Source organism: Strix aluco, chromosome 5 (genome assembly GCF_031877795.1).
Source record: "Strix aluco isolate bStrAlu1 chromosome 5, bStrAlu1.hap1, whole genome shotgun sequence".
NCBI lineage: Eukaryota > Metazoa > Chordata > Aves > Strigiformes > Strigidae > Strix > Strix aluco.
In genome coordinates, this window is record NC_133935.1 from 5,527,905 (window position 1) to 5,543,628 (window position 15,724).

A 15,724-nucleotide genomic window follows, 5' to 3' on the forward strand; every position below is an offset into this window, starting at 1 on the left:
TCTGGCCCTGGTCTGGCAGAGGGAGAGCCATGAGTGCTATCACAGAAGAGACAACTTGTTGCTGAAAGGATCCACAGCGAGTCACAGACTCCGCTGATGTCACGGTGAAGAGCAGTAGCTCACTGTCACCACAGCTTGCATGGCTGGGACATGTTTATTCGGCACTTTGGAAGATGAATCCTTCACATCAGGGGAGAGCACAAGAAATAGTGTTAGATAATGTCACCGAGCAAACAGGAGAACTGTCTTCTCTCCTGCTGTGTTTCTCAGTGAAGTGCCATCCTTGATGGTGCCTGTTACAATAAGTTGATTTTTAAGGGTGAGGACTGACAGATCCGAAAAAGGGAATGACTACCCCGGCTTCTCTGAAAGGCAGTTATAAGACCAAACTCCTGCAAGTTCATTTTTAAAGTTGACCACATCTTAGGCACTCTACTTGTCATTATTTTGTATTTGCTTCACTGAAAATGTCTCCTGAGGAAAACGCAAAGCGTTTGGCATTTTACATTGTTCAGTGGTTCCTTTATTTTTCAGCAGCACTGTTCCATAGATGTGCAATTTGCCATTTCGTTGAGGTTTTTGTGTCTTTGTGGTATGGAAAATTTTTGATTGAAAGATCGATGGGCAGAAATCTCTCTGAACTATTACATGCTTTAAAGCTAGAGCAGATAATATAGAGAGTCACAGATGTCCTTTGGGAAGGGAGGTCAAATCTTAAGTGGACAGGAATAGGGAAAGAGAGGCCCATCAAACACACTCAAATATAATGTTGGGAGAAATTTTAGAAGTCCTGTTTTCATAATAAGTGCTTGACAATGTAAATTGAAACTACAGAGGTTAGATTAGAAGTGGGATTGTCTGATTATAAGATAAGAAAAAATCAGCAAATTTCAGAGTGAAATTCTCACCTCTGTTGAGGGGCAGCACAGCCTATGCAAAACTTGCATCCTATTTTGTGGTTTAAAATGAGAATAGAAGCTGTTAGGTTCCTTTATTCTGTTTTGGTCAAGGCAGCAGTGTTGCCCCTGTAATGCATTAGGATGCTCAAAAAGACACTGATATCAGGATACATTATTGGTGATTTCTCTCAGCTTAGTTAATACTGGATACAGTTGATCAACTTGAAATCAAACATCTTTCCTTTCTCTTCACTATAATTCTGTGGTAATTAATATATCACTTCTGGAGTATTGTGACTTGGCCAGTGTTTTCAAGGGGTTCCAACAGTACAGCACGCCAGCCCACTTCTACCCTTGAATACGTTTTGTATTGGCAGACAGCTTCTAAAAAGAAAAGAAGCAATCCTTAGGCCTCAGGCAGTTATTGGGGATTTATTATATATGCTCTGGGTGAGTTAATCAGAATTTAGAGATGCAATTACTGTTTACCTGCAGACCAAGCATCATCTTTATGAGAGATTGCACACGAGCAAACCCTGATGAGTCACAAAATGGGAAGGTTTCTCAGAGAACCCATGTAAGACCAAAGCTTCTTGTAAGAGATTTAGGAACAATTTGCCAAGGCGATCAGCTCCGGTGCAGTTCTACAGCGGGGTGGGGGGGGTCGCAGCGTGCAAGGAGGGGTTTCCTGAGCCGGGGGAACCCCAGGGGAGTGTGGAGACCAGCCAGGAGCTGGCAGTTCTCATGAGAACACGCAGCTGATGAGGCGTGGGCAGGGCTAGGAGTAATGGCTGCCACCCCCCCACTCCCACAACAGGCAGCCCCAGGGAGCGCCAGGGACCAGGAGTGCTGCCAACAGAGCGGGAAAACAGGGCATGGTGCCTCATTTGGGGGTGGCATGGCAGATCCCGCAGGAGGGCGGCTCTTTGAAGGAGGAACATTCCACTGGCCGAGTGGAGAGACTTGAAGTTCACCTAACCCAGCAATGGGGCATTGTTCTGTGGCCATCTGCACAGGCCAAGGGCACTCATCCTGCCTGACCCCCAGGGCAGGATGGCGGGCGCTCATCTGAGAGCAAAGGCCGCATCTCCGGCTAGGGGATCTGCACCATCTACCCCAGCGGTGGCCAACGCCTCCATCCAGACAGAGCTGCTGAGGGGAAGGGCAGCCGTGCAGACCTCAGGCTGCAGGATGGGCCCAGACCTTCCCCCTGGGGCAGGGACAGGCAGCAGACCTGCCTGCAAAAGGTGTGCCCAGGTGGGGGACTCCTGCAGCAGGTGGCTGAGCTGCGGGAGGCGGTGAGAAAGCCATGGAGCATCAGGGAGGCTGAGGAGGAGTTGGATACCTGGTTCCAAGCACAGTCTGCGGTGGACACACAGCCCATGGACACACTGCCAAAAACTCCCCCACTGGCACACATGGAAGGAAGGGGGGGTCAATAATGCAGAAGAATGGAAGCTGCCATGGCAATGACCTGCAGGAGGAAGAAACTTCCCCCAAAGCCTGAGGTGCCTTTGCAGAACCTCTTCACCACTCTGCAGACTGAAGAGAAAATACCCATCCCATCAGGAGAGACACTGGAGCTGAGTAAGGCGCCCGGTCTGCTCCCTGAGTAACAGCCAGCACAACTAGGAAAAGGCAACGGGTGATAGCGGTGAGTGACTCTCTTCTGAGAGGTGTGGAGGCACCATCTGCCAACCTGATGCACTCTAGAGAGGTGTGCTGCTTACTGGGGGCTCATATCAGAGATGTCACCAAGAGACTGCCGAGCTTCATACAGTCTATTGACTATTATCTGCTGCTGTTGTTTCATGTGGGCACCAGTGATACACCCAGGAACAGTCTGAAGAGTATCAAGAGGGATTACAGAGCCCTGAGAGTGGTGGTAATGGACTCGTGGGTGCAGGTAGTTTTTTCATCAGTCCTCCTGGGCAAAGGCAAGGGTTTTGAAAGGGCCAGTTGAATCTGACAAATTAACAGTTGGTTACAGGACTGGTGCCACAGCAGGGATTCAGGTACTTAGACCATGGGACACTCGCTTTGAGAAACCTGGTCTACTGGGGGCTGATGAGGTCCATCTGTCAGAGAAGGGGAAGAGCATCTTTGGTCACAGGCTTGCCAAGCTGGTGAAGAGGGCTTTAAACTAAAGTTGCTGGGGGCGAGGAACCTCAATCTATCCCACTCCTACCAGCTTGATGCTGGTGCCAGCAGTAGATGCCCAGAGCCTGGAGAGGGATCACAGGTCAGCGGCAGAGTACCTGAAGAGCAGCACAAAGGAATTCCAGCCAGTAAGTCAGCTTCATCGGGGGCCCAACTTAAATGCCTCTATGTAAATGCACGTAGCATGGGGAATAAATAAGAGGAGCTGGAGATGCACACACACCTGCAGGGCTATGATCTTATTGGCATCATGGAGACATGGTGGGATGGCTCCTATGACTGGAGTGTTGGAATGGAAGGGTACAGGCTCTAGGAGGGACAGACAGGGGAGACGAGGAGCGGGGGTCACCCTCTATGTCAATGACCAGCTGGAGTGCATGGACCCCTGCCTAGGGATGGATGAGGAGCTGACTGAGAGCTTATGGATCAGGATTAAAGCGAGGGCAGGGATGGGAAATGTTATAGTGGGGGTCTGCTACAGGCCACCTGAGCAGGAAGACTGATCAGATGAGGCCCTCTATAGACAGATAGGAGCAGCCTCATATTCACAAGCCCTGGTCATCATGGGGGACTTCAACCACCCCAATATTCATTGGAAGGGCAACAGTGCAGTGCATAAGCAATCCAGGAGGTTTCTGGAATGCATTGATGATAACTTCCTTCTCCAAGTGATAGAGGAGCCAATGAGGAGAGGTGCTATGCTGGATCTTATTCTCACCAACGAGGGGCTGGTGGGGAGTATGAAGCTCAAGGGCAGCCTTGGCTGCAGTGACCATGAAATGGTAGACTTCAAGATCCTTAGAGCAGAAAGGAGGATGTGCAGCAAGCTCACTGTTGTGGACTTCAGGTGAGCAGACTTTGGCCTCTTCAGGGATCTGCTTGGCAGAGTAGCATGGGATAAGGTCCTGGAGGGAAGAGGGGCCCAAGGAAGCTGGTTAATATTCAAGGATGACCTCCTGCAGGCTCAGGAGTGATGCACCCCAACAAAGAGTAAGTCAGGTAAAAATACCAGGAGGCTGCATGGGTGGACAAGGAGCTCCTGGACAAGCTCAAACACAAAAAGGAAGCCTTCAGAGGGTGGAAGCAAGGACGGATAGCCTGCGAGGAATACAAAGAAATTGTCTGAGCAGCCAGGGATCAGGTTAGGAAGGTCAAATCTCTGATAGAATTAAATCTGTCCACGGACATCAAAGGCAACAAAAAAAGCTTCTATAGGTGTGTCAGTGATAAAAGGAAGACTAGAGAAAATGTGGGCCCTCTCCAGAAGGAAATGGGAGACCTGGCTACGCAGGATATGGAGAAGGCTGAGGTACTCAATAACTTTTTTACCTCAGTCTTCACTGGCAAGTGCTCCAGCCACACCGCCCAAGTCACAGAAGGCAAAGGCAGGGACTGGAAGAATGAAAAACTGCCCGCTGGAGTTGAAGATCAGGTTCGAGACCATCTAAGGAACCTGAAGGTGCACAAGTCCATGGACCTGATGAGATGCATCCACGGGTCCTGAGGGAACCTGAAGTGGCTAAGCCACCATCCATCATATTTGAGAAGTCATGGCAGTCTGGTGGTTCAGGTCTGTGGCCCCAACATAAGAAAGACATGGACCTGCTTGAGCAGGTCCAGAGAAGGCCACAAAGATGATCGGGGGGCTGGAGCCCCTCCCTTATGAGGACAGGCTTAGAGAATTGGGGTTGTTCAGCCCGAAGAAGAGAAGGTTCTGGGGAGACCTTAGAGCGGCCTTCCAGTACTTAAAGGAAAGCTGGGGCTGGACTTTTTATCAGGGAGCGTAGGGATAGGATGAGGAGTAATGGTTTTAAACTGAAAGAGGGTAGATTTAGATTAGATAGAAGGAAAAAATTATTTACTGTGAGGGTGGTGAGACACTGGCACAGGTTGCCCAGAGAAGCTGTGGCTGCCCCCTCCCTGGAAGGGTTCAAGGCCAGGTTGGACGGGGCTTTGAGCAACCTGGTCTAGTGGAAGGTGTCCCTGCCCATGGCAGGGGGGTTGGAACTAGATGAGCTTTAAGGTCCCTTCTAACCCAAACCATTCTGTGATTCTGTGATTTATGTTAAGCACTCCTTGAGCTATAGGAAGCAGTATAGAATAAGCTGCATTTGTTTTGTCTTTAAATCTTCTTGCACTTTCCTGTAAAGCACTGACAAGTCTGAAATCTTCAGATGCCATAAAAGAGGCAGCAGATTTTGATTAAACAGCTGCTCCTGTTATCTGATTTAATAGTGGAGATGAACTGAATGTTCTTGTGATCCAGAAGGTTTCCAAAGCAGTATGCTGATTTGTGAGCTTGCATTTGGAAATTGCCTTCATCCTTCAGAGAAATGCAGTGAATCATTGGAGGGGGTGAAAAACTACAGCTGTTGAGTGGCGTGTGGTAGTAGGCAATACCTAGCAGTAGGCACAGAAACTGAAGGGGGTATTATCTACAGTGGGAACATCAGGAGGAGACGGCATGTAGGCAGAATAAAACTGTCTAAAATTGAGCAAGGCTGGCACTGCAGAAATACTACTCTTCCTTTTATATACCAAGACTGAAATGGAGAAAGAGCTGATTCATTCTTTCTCTGCATTATTTACGCCAAAGTAAAACAAGTCTAAAATAACTCTCATAGGGTGGAGTTTTTCACTCTCTTTGCAATAGAACGAATGCAGAATTGTTCCTAAAACTCTTACAAGATAGCTTTGCTCTTACATGGGTTCTCTGGGAAACCTTTCCATTTTGTATCTCATCAGGATTTGCTTGTGTGTGATCTCTCATGAGACCATGCATATTTGGACTGCCAATCTAGCATCCTCTTGTTAGAAGACAAGGTTTTTATGGACAGTAATGCTGCTAATACTCGGTTCTGAAAATGAGTCATTGGGAATAGATTTCTACAGTCCAGCTGGCTCTCACCAACATCTTTGCCCACAATTAGCTTTCTGTCTAGAAATCTATTCTCTGGCCTAGACTACATTGCTGAAATATGCATGTAGTTGGGTGCAACTGAGAGAAATGAAATTATATTATCATGTCCTAACTTCTGTTAACTTGCTAAAGTTTCAGGTTTATGAAGGATGTGCAGCTGTGTGTTAAAGAAAAATACATGGAGTCAAGTACAGAGTGTGCTGCATAGTGGTGAAGGCTAATGATTTTCTTATCGCTTCTTTATCCCTAAGAACATCGAGGTTTATCTAGATTTGATTGTCAGATAAGCAGAAAGATGGTCATCCCGCAGTGAAACACGAAAATATTGCTATTAAGTATCAATTTAATGTTTCATGTCTTTTAGCATGTTTAATTTATGTCACAAAATATCCGCTCTTACATAAGCACTGGGCAAATCAAAGGCAGAACAATCTCTAGGAAAACAAGAAGCTGTGATATTAAAGATTTACCAACTTGGTGTTGCTGGGGAGTAAGCTAAAGAGTGGAGGAAACACCCAAAAAACACAGAGCTACTGAGAAGCCAGCTGGCCCATCCTCCTGCCCCAGGGCAGGTTCAGGTATTCCATGCCTTTCCTGGCAATGCTTATCTCAAGAGTTCTTAAATGCCTCCAAAGACAGTGGCCCACAGCATCCACTAGCAATTTGTTCCAGTACTTAGTCATTCCTGTCAGTAGGCCACACCTTTGAAGTGTGGTTATCCTTTGAAATCTAGATTATACCTCTTCAGATCCCACAGCCTCTCTGTTCTTTTTATTCTTTCTACCCTTCTTGTTGTCACTCTGCCCCCGCCCCCCCCAAAAAAAAAAAAAAAAAAGCTTTTTGGACTTAACTGTTACTATTATTTCAGTTGAAGTTGCTCAGATACAATAATGCTGGCCAGCAATACAACGCCCTTAGAACAGATGCTTCTCAAACTAGAGATGATTTTTTTCAAATCCTACTCCAGCAAACTCACATAGTGTTTTGAAATTCAGGCTTCATCTTCTTTGCCTGTGAGATTTACCAAATAAAAGATCTCCAGGTGGAACCTGCAGTAGCTGTCTGCCTTCATGGTACAAATAGAACTGCACCCAGACCTGCTATACTGTTATCAGTGACCCTGAGCTACTCCCAGAGTGAAAATGGGAACTGAGGAAACTGCTGTTTTCACATAGACACCTTTCAGGCAATGACAGTGTTGGTTTCCTTTTCCTTCCAGAAGGTTTGTGCACAGTTGTCTTGCTGTTCAGGGTACCGGGTGTCTTGGCTCTTAGGCAAAGCAGGGTATCAAATACTGGGTTTGGACAAGTCATCAGACAGAACAGTGTATGGAAATGTAGGGATCTTTTAGTGGACAGCTGCACAGTCTGTCATTCTGCAGAAGGCCGGGAAGAAAACATGTATTGGAAAGAGCTATGGATCATACTCAGGAGAAAAGGGCTGGAAGACAGCTTGAGAGGTTGCACACTTGTCCAGTCATGCAAAATTGCTGGTGGCAGTCGACAGCTTTAGCAGTATGGGTTATTGAGATTCCCCATCTTTCCATCCCAAAGGCAGTTCCCCACAGGACTCATCTGACATGAACAAAGAGTGACAGTAGGCAAGGAGCAGCAAAGGAAGTAGAGGAGCCAGAATGTGCCCTGTTCCTAGCCTCTCCTCACGGCCTTTGTAAAACCATCAAGAAAATTGCTTGAGTCTAATGCTTCCAGGCTTTCCGACTCCATACTCTGCCCTACTCCTTTTTAGCTCCTGTTATGGTCCTACAGGCAGCCTTTGAGGTCAAATCGCAAGTGGTTGCAGGAGATGTGGAGACACAGGGATTTCAGTGGCCATCCTAGGGAATGAGTGGTGCAGAGAAGATTCTTTCATCTCTTCGGGGCAATGCATTGCCTCCTGTATTTTTATTGTTTCCCCTGTGAGGTTTTCCTATGGGAGGGAACAAGTGAATTAACTATTTTATCATCTCACTTGTGTCCTCCCTCTGAAAGAAGGCATTCTCTTTTGTGCCAATTTCATTGTTTGATGTAATCAGACTGGCTACTAATCAAAGTGATCTCAGTAGCCTAATTCTCTACCTGATCTCTCTCTGTTTGTGCTTCAAGGTCTTTGACAGGGTCCGAGAAGATTGCCCTAATTTCCACGAGAAGATTAAGCCTATTAATGCTGAACTCTGTCAGCCCAAGCTGGCCATCAGTGCTGAAGATGAAGAGGAGCTTCTGACCCGGGTCAATATTGTCTTCCACTGTGCGGCAACGGTTCGCTTTGATGAACCCCTGAAGTATGTCCTGCTTTCTGTATTTGCTAAGCATGATTCAGAATGCACGATAGCCCATAACACACCATTTAGTTCATCGCCCGTATAGCTGCGGTAATAATTCTCCGATTACGTTTTCATGCTACATGTGGTTCCGCGCTGAATGTGCGGTGTAAACGCTCTGAAAAATGTCATGTGCATATGCACGTCAAAAGTGAAGTATCTTGGCAGATTTCCATGGGAACAGAAGGAAGTACTGCAAGCTTGGGTTGTAATATTGTAAGGGAGTTAAGTATGACCTAAAATTGGGATAGAGAAAAGTGTGGTTTAGGTCAAGAGGGAGATGTTTTGGCAGAACTAGCTGGAGACAGCTTGAAGTGAAACTATGTTGTGTCTGTCTCTAAAGCTAGTGTTAATGGCCTTTCTTTGTCACTGAGTAACTGAAGAGGGAAATGAGATGTTGTTTAAGAAAATAGCCTATCACAAACTTTAAAATACCCAACACTCAGTGTAATTAATTGTTTACGATAAATGCTGTTTCTGAAGGAGCTCCCTTGAGACTGCCTGTCCGGGCAGGCTTTCCATTAAGAAAGAACAGCAGAAATAAGCCTCTAAACCAAGATGAGATGTGTAAGTGCTTCTATGCAATTCGTAAAGGTCAACAAACTGAGGTGGATGATCTGGATTGCCAGATCTTCAGTTTTTTGAAACGCTAAAGCTGTGAGAGTAGAAAACACAATTATTAATATCAGTCTTCATTTGCTTATATATATCCTAAATAGATATCCACTGTGTCCACCATAAATAACTGCTTTTTGCAACAACTAGAGAACCCACCAGAAAGGAAGCAGCTCCTGATTTAATCTTGAGCCAGGTGTAGAACCTGCTCAAGATATAAGTAGCAAAGTACTTCATTAATAGCCATAAACGTTCTTAAATCAATGCACGAATGAACATGCTATAAAAATACAGCAGAGTGGCATGTAACATCAAAGGGAAACTACATTTTTAATAAGGAGGATAGCTAGAAAGAACTTAAGTTAAAATGGGCATCCTCTTGTAGGCAGTGTAGAAACTATTTAAATGCTGATCGCATGTGATGTGCCATAGTCTTTCTAACAGAAAGGAAAATCCAGTGTGATTAAACAGCAAAATACGAGAGGTTGTTAAAATCAAATTACTCCTGTCTGAGTAATAAAATGTATCATATGGGTCAAAGTTCTAGCAAGTTAAATGTGAAAGCACAATACTGCAGCTCAAATAAAAATTTTGAAGAGCAATTTGCTAACGACACAAAAAATAAAAATAGTTTTTAAACACGGCAGAAGCCCAAAGCCTACCACAGAGTATGTAGAGTCGATAGATAGGGGAGCTGCTATCAAGATACTAGAAAAGCATCAAAAGAGAAACTAAATGAATTGCTGGCATCAACATGCAGTACATTTAGGGAGTTCTCAAGATGGAATTCTTGAGGGCAGAAATCTGAGGAACAGTGTTATATTGACATGTTAGTAAATATACTTTTAATATAAATAGAAAAAAATAAAGAGTAACAAATCACCAGTGTTAGATGATATTCCCCTAGAAGGCTAAAGGCACTCTGAACATCTCAGCAGAAATCCATGCTGGGCCCATATTCTGAGCGCAATTCTGCTCACCCCCTCTCAGAAGGGATACAGTCTAATAGAAATGTACATGAAAGAGTACCTTTCATGTGAAGGGAAGCTAAACTAGAAGTATTCATCCTGCTAGAAGGGTAGGAGGAAATAGAAATCTATAGAAAATGCTATTCTTTAATGGCAGCATGCAAAAAAAATATTAGTATCTCTGGCTTTAGACATTGTGATCCAAACATTCTTAGCATCTATTTTCATTCATCTGGACTATTTACAATTTCTCTTCAGTGTGTATTCCTTAGCCTTTTCCCATCTGTGCAGGAAAGTATCTTTCTCCCAGCACAAAGTGTGCAACAAAGTTGAACGTCTGTTCACTGAGATCCACTGCAGATTGTCCCTAGAACAGTTTATAGCTATGTGCTGGGTGCTTCAAGGTCAACCTTGCTAACCAGTGCTCTTTTGTGCTTATCAATTCTCTGCCCCATTCCTTGGGAGTTTAAGCTGTTACCTCTGATTGTTTATTCTTTCAGTATGAATCCGTTTTTCTGGGCCCAAGGACCCTTTGCTGCTTACTAAAACCATAATTTAGCAGTGGTCCCTTAAGGAGAAAGTTGAATGGGTACCATAGGAACCATAATGCCTCAGTGGTCATGTGTGTTGAAATATTTGTTCCAGGAGGGGGTGGCAGATATATCAGATGTGGAGAGGTTAGTGAAATGTTACCTCTGACCCTTTGAATTGAGTAAAAATTTTTGAGAGATATTCTGTGGCCAGAATAGCGAATCCAACAGCATTCCTCTGAAAGCTGGTTTAGCCCTTGAATTTCATGAAGCTTTCCACTCTGCTGTGAGCCCCTTCTCTTGCCTTTTCATTATTTGGGGTTTGGATGATGCTCAGCTTTGATACATTCTTCCCTGTGAAATGCGTTTTGTTTCTGTCCCCTGCCCTCTTTAGACATGCCCTGCAACTGAACGCAATGGGCACGCAGCGGCTCCTAGAGCTGGCCCGGCAGATGCAGAACCTTGAGGCCTTCATCCACATCTCCACCGCCTATGCAAACTGCATCCGGAAAAGCATAGACGAAATCATCTACCCACCCCCAGCTGAACCCAAGAAGCTCTTCGATTTAGTAGAGTAAGTAGGAACTGCATTGCCTCTTCTGACGTTGGTTTTGCTTCATTCTGCAGAAGACCTCTGAATTGTTCATATAACCTGTCCTGTGGGATTTCTGTTCGTAGTTGCTTTTATTGCTGTATGGGCTTGTCTGTGTACACTCTTCCAGCAAGAAATGATGGTCAAAATAAGAGTGAGACCAAGAGAAGAGCGAGCTTTCATTCTAGGTGGTTTTGAGGGGTAGTTTCCACAGAATGCCATCCAGTCAGTCTGTCCTTTCTGAATTTTCTCTTGAAACTAACTTTACTAAGGTTTTTTGAAAATAGAAGAAAATACTCTATTTTGGAGCCTTTTTATCTGGAAAGCTGTTGAAGCCATGCTTTATAAACATTTGGTTGAGCTTAACAATACTTTTCCAAATACAAAAGTTAGAAAAATTATTAGAAAAGGTATTAGAAAAGAGCATAAACTAACTTAAAAACACTGTGATTTCAGCTACCTCTAAATTTTTCCATGCACTATTTTAAAAAAGACTGTGTGATTTCATGAATGTCCAGCATTGAATAAGTTATGCACGAGTGCATTTGCTATCAGGAATGGAGTTCTGATGCTTCCTTCTGTAAGACTCTGCTCTGTTGCTACCTGAGTGAGAACTGAAATTTTTCATATACCTTATATTAATTTCTTTATCTTTCCACCTTACCAACATTGTTTCCACTTATTTCAACAATCCTATGTATTAAACCAGACTCATATGAGGATGAGTCAGAAACAGGCTGTTTTAGAAAGAGTTCAGTGTGAGGATCCAGGACTTTGAGGGAACAACAAAAAGGCTTGTTTAACTGAATTTACTGAAGATGCCAGGACACCTTCCCCTTAGAAGGATTTTCTCACAGCTGTAACTTGGTTTTCATTTATTTTCTAGTGGTATTCCACTTGTGTGATATAAGCAACTGACTTGTGAACTAGTAACCTAAGGAGCTGGTATAAAATCTTCTCCTTGGTATAGAGTAATAGGGGATGAGATGAATTAATGTCCAGCAGGAGAACCACTGAGGTTTTATATCAAAAAAACGTTTGCCAAAAAAGCTACTCCAGACTACACTACTCCAGAAAATTTAGTACAAATTAGTGTTTTCTTTTATTACTTTTTCCAGTAGCCCATATTCTTGGATATGTTTACTTCCAGCTAGTAGTCATCTATCGTTTATCATTTATTCAGCAAGTGGAGCATGATAAAAACATAAGAAATGCCCTAATGGGCTGCCTAGCCCAGTATCTTGCCCTCAGCAATGGCACTGGGAGATGCTGTTTAGGGTAACTACACAAGCCTGAATACTTTTTGCAGTTCCCCTTGTAGCCTCCCAGAAACCAGAACTGTAGTATGAGGGGTGTTATATCCTATTATTTTCTGACCCATTTTTGAAGCCATTAATTTGTTTAATCCCTTTTTGAACTTTCAGGTACTCTGCCTTTGCAACCCCCTGTGGCAGCAAGTTCCAGAAGTTTGCTAGCTAACGGCTGCATAAAGATGAGCTTTCTTTTACCTGTTTCAAGCTGTCATGCTAATAGTTTTGCTGCATGTCCCGTAGTTGCAGCATTGCAGTATCTGCAGTATTCCCCTATTCACTACCTCTGCAGTTCTGTAAACCTGTACTGCATTCAGCCTGGGCCTTCATTTCTGCAGCCTGAAGAGTCCCAGCATTTTTACTGTCTCCTCACCCGCCAACTGATCTGTCTCCTTGATGATTTTAGTTGCCCTTCCTCTCCGCCTTTTTTAAACTTCGCTCCCTCCCTGAGGTGCAAGGGCCAAGCAGAACTGCGTGCAGTACTCAACGTGTGGTCACTCAAAGTTTTATTTAAATAGCTTCATAGGACACCATTGGTCTTGTTCTCAGTACCTGATGATGTCCAACATTTCATTGACATTTTTGTCTGCTGCTACTCATTGACTTGGAGATTTCACAGAGCTGTCAGCTGTGCTTCCAAGAGCTCTTGCTGAGCTACAACTGACGGTTCTGAGTTCATCAACCTCTTAAGACCAGTTTAGACTGCTTTTCCCTAAATGTATTACCTTACCTTTATTTACAGTGAAGCTAATCTGCCACCTTTTTCCCCACTGGCTCATTTTTATAACGTCCTTTGGAGTTCATTGCTATCAATATTACATTTCCCTGCCCCAAAAAGCTTACTATCACTGGCAACTTTGGAAACAATTAGTGTTCATGGCTCAGATAAAAAAAAACTTCAGCAAAGGACTGAATGCTAATCAGAAACATATAGAAGTGCCTGGCTACCCCAGAGGTTGCAACTTCAGCTACTTCGTATAAGACACTAGGAATTCATTTATCATAGTTTGCATGTGCAGCAGGAAGGATGATGTTTGAAAGAAAAGTTGAGTGGCAGAGGATGGGCTTTCAGATGTGTTCTTTGATGTGTTTATCTTGGTAGTATGTTGTCTTTGTAGTATGTTGTATGTAGGTTGTTTTTTCTTAGCCACATAATTAGAGATGGGTTTTCTTGCTTTTTTACTAGATTTTTCAGTTTGTTTTTTCTGTTTTTTCTATGTCCCATACTCCTGAAGTTCAAACCTTCCAGTACTTTTAGTGAGACAGAAATCACAGCATGCCCTCAGCTAGGGTGGCATCTGCTTCTTTACAGTGTTTACAGGTGACATTATGATTGCTCACAGCAAAGACAGCCACTGCTTTCAAAGGCACTGAAATCAGGTGGGCCTTGTTGAAAATCACTGTCTCCAGGATCATTGGTGTGGAGGGTGATCTGCAAATCAAAGGCAGTATGTGAAAGAGAGGCACGGGGCTGCAGAGCGTGTGAAGGAGCAGGATGGGGAAAGTCCCTGGGTTGTTGGGATAACGTGACATAGGCAGAGCAGAATAGACAAAACTCTGAGGAACTGTGAAGAGCAGGGAATTACTTGGAGGAGGAGAGAGAGAAGATAAAGCAAGGTTGGAAGGAGATGGGAGAGATGTGCTGTTTATTATTCACGCTGTAAGTGGAAGAAATAATATGTGGATATCTGGGTACAGAAGGTTTCAGAGAAAGGAGATTAACAGATCTCAGAATGTTACCTTCAAAAAGGGTGGAAGAAAAAAGCAGACAAGGAAATAAAAACTCCCTTCAAAAAGGGGGAAGAAATACAGGTCGTGTTTTGCATCAGCCAGCTGTGAAAGCTCCTCTTCACAAACAACCCCTGTGCTCTTCTGCAAGTGCATTAAGTGCATCACACAACTGGATGCAATAACAGATCTATTTAATGATGCTTTTGACCATGTAGGACTCCCAGCTGTTTCTTTGTCTGTTCTTATCCTCCTATTATATCCTTGCTTTCCAGTATTTTGATATTTAACCTGCAAGTAAAGCCTTAGGCTTGCTCTGGGTAAACCAAAAGTCACACTTCTAAGTGCTGCCAGGCCAACAGAGGAAACATATAATCTTGCCACATCAAGCAAGGTTTGCCTTAATCTAAAGCTGAGGGAAATCAGCTTTGAAGGATGTGCTGAGGTAAGGAACACAGCACACAGTGAAGTGTGGGCTGAAGCAGGACTGTTTTTGTTATTGTAGAAAATGTAGATCTGTCATCATTTACAAGAAAGAGAGTGTCTTATTAATGCAAAGTTAACACAAAGTTATGTTTTCCTATGGCATAGTAGTTTGGTGCATATATGTGGTGAAAGAAGAGGTTACTAATTGTTTCATTTGCATCTCTTGTTTCTGTGGGGCCATTGCAGCAGTGAGCAAAAGCAGTAGCTTTTTGATTTAGCATTTCAAAATCTTCAGAAGTAGGTCACAGAGGAGTAGGAGCAGTTTGCTTCACTGAACTGTCAGCTCAGTGCTGCTGTGATGGTAATGCTGGTTGATCAAATCACCTGGTAGGATGGTACCCTTGAGACAGGCAGGAGTGTGGTCCTCTCAGTGACCACTTAAAAGTAATGCAGACGCCTGTCTGGAAGGATGAGGGCAAAGGGAAATGGCTTCTCCTTGTACTTCTACAACTGTCTTTGCTTTGTGAGAATGATAACCTGTAAGCCCCTATTATTTAAAGAAAAGAAAACAAAAAGAGAAGGGAAACAAAGACTTGTATGCAGCTTAATCCGAGTTCTAAATGAATTTATTCTTCTTCCAGGCTCTGTAGGAATAGACATCTCCTTTTGGTAGGCTGGTAATTAATTACTTGACAGATTCAAACAACAGCAATTTAGTTGCGACCCTGAGGAGGCTGGGTTCGATGGCTGCCTAAACAGGCTTTGTAAATTAAGTCAATATTGTGTGCTGCTTATAGCCTCTGCGTACTTCAACGTCATATTTTATGCTTAAACAATTTTTCTGACTTGTTTCTGAAGCGTGGGACTAGGGTTGCAAAGGAAAGTGTTTGTGCCTCCATAATGCTTTTTTTATTTTAAAAAAATAATATTTAACTATAGTAGTACTACTAATAATAATTATTATAATGCTTCTAATAATAATACTACTAACTATATTCTAAAAACTGTCAGGTTCTTTTTAACTCATTCCAAAACTGATTCACTGAATTCAACCCTCCCCTGCAAACTGTTTTGCAGTTTCAGTGAATCAATGTTTTCTCATGCAGCACTTTTTCCTGTAATATTTCCATCTGTGTCTAATGAGAGCCATCTGAAAAGCAGTGTGCCACCTGAGCTATCAGGTGTTTGCACATTTAAGTTGACATGATCAAGTAATTCTCCAGGTGTGACCGTCTCCACTTCATTCCTCTCCCCTTGAC

The 15,724-nt window shown here is 43.7% G+C and overlaps 1 protein-coding gene across 7 annotated transcripts in view; it reads left to right on the forward strand.

Annotated features, from left to right (window-relative positions):
• The window catches only part of FAR2 (fatty acyl-CoA reductase 2), a 156,731-nt gene that overhangs the window by 109,206 nt on the left and 31,801 nt on the right, over window positions 1-15,724 (forward strand). For all 7 annotated transcript variants that reach the window (XM_074825688.1, XM_074825687.1, XM_074825689.1 and 4 more), the window contains 2 exons: window positions 8,082-8,257; window positions 10,804-10,983. In XM_074825688.1, the coding sequence (XP_074681789.1) occupies window positions 8,082-8,257; window positions 10,804-10,983 (356 nt within the window). The remainder of the gene's footprint in view (window positions 1-8,081; window positions 8,258-10,803; window positions 10,984-15,724) is intronic.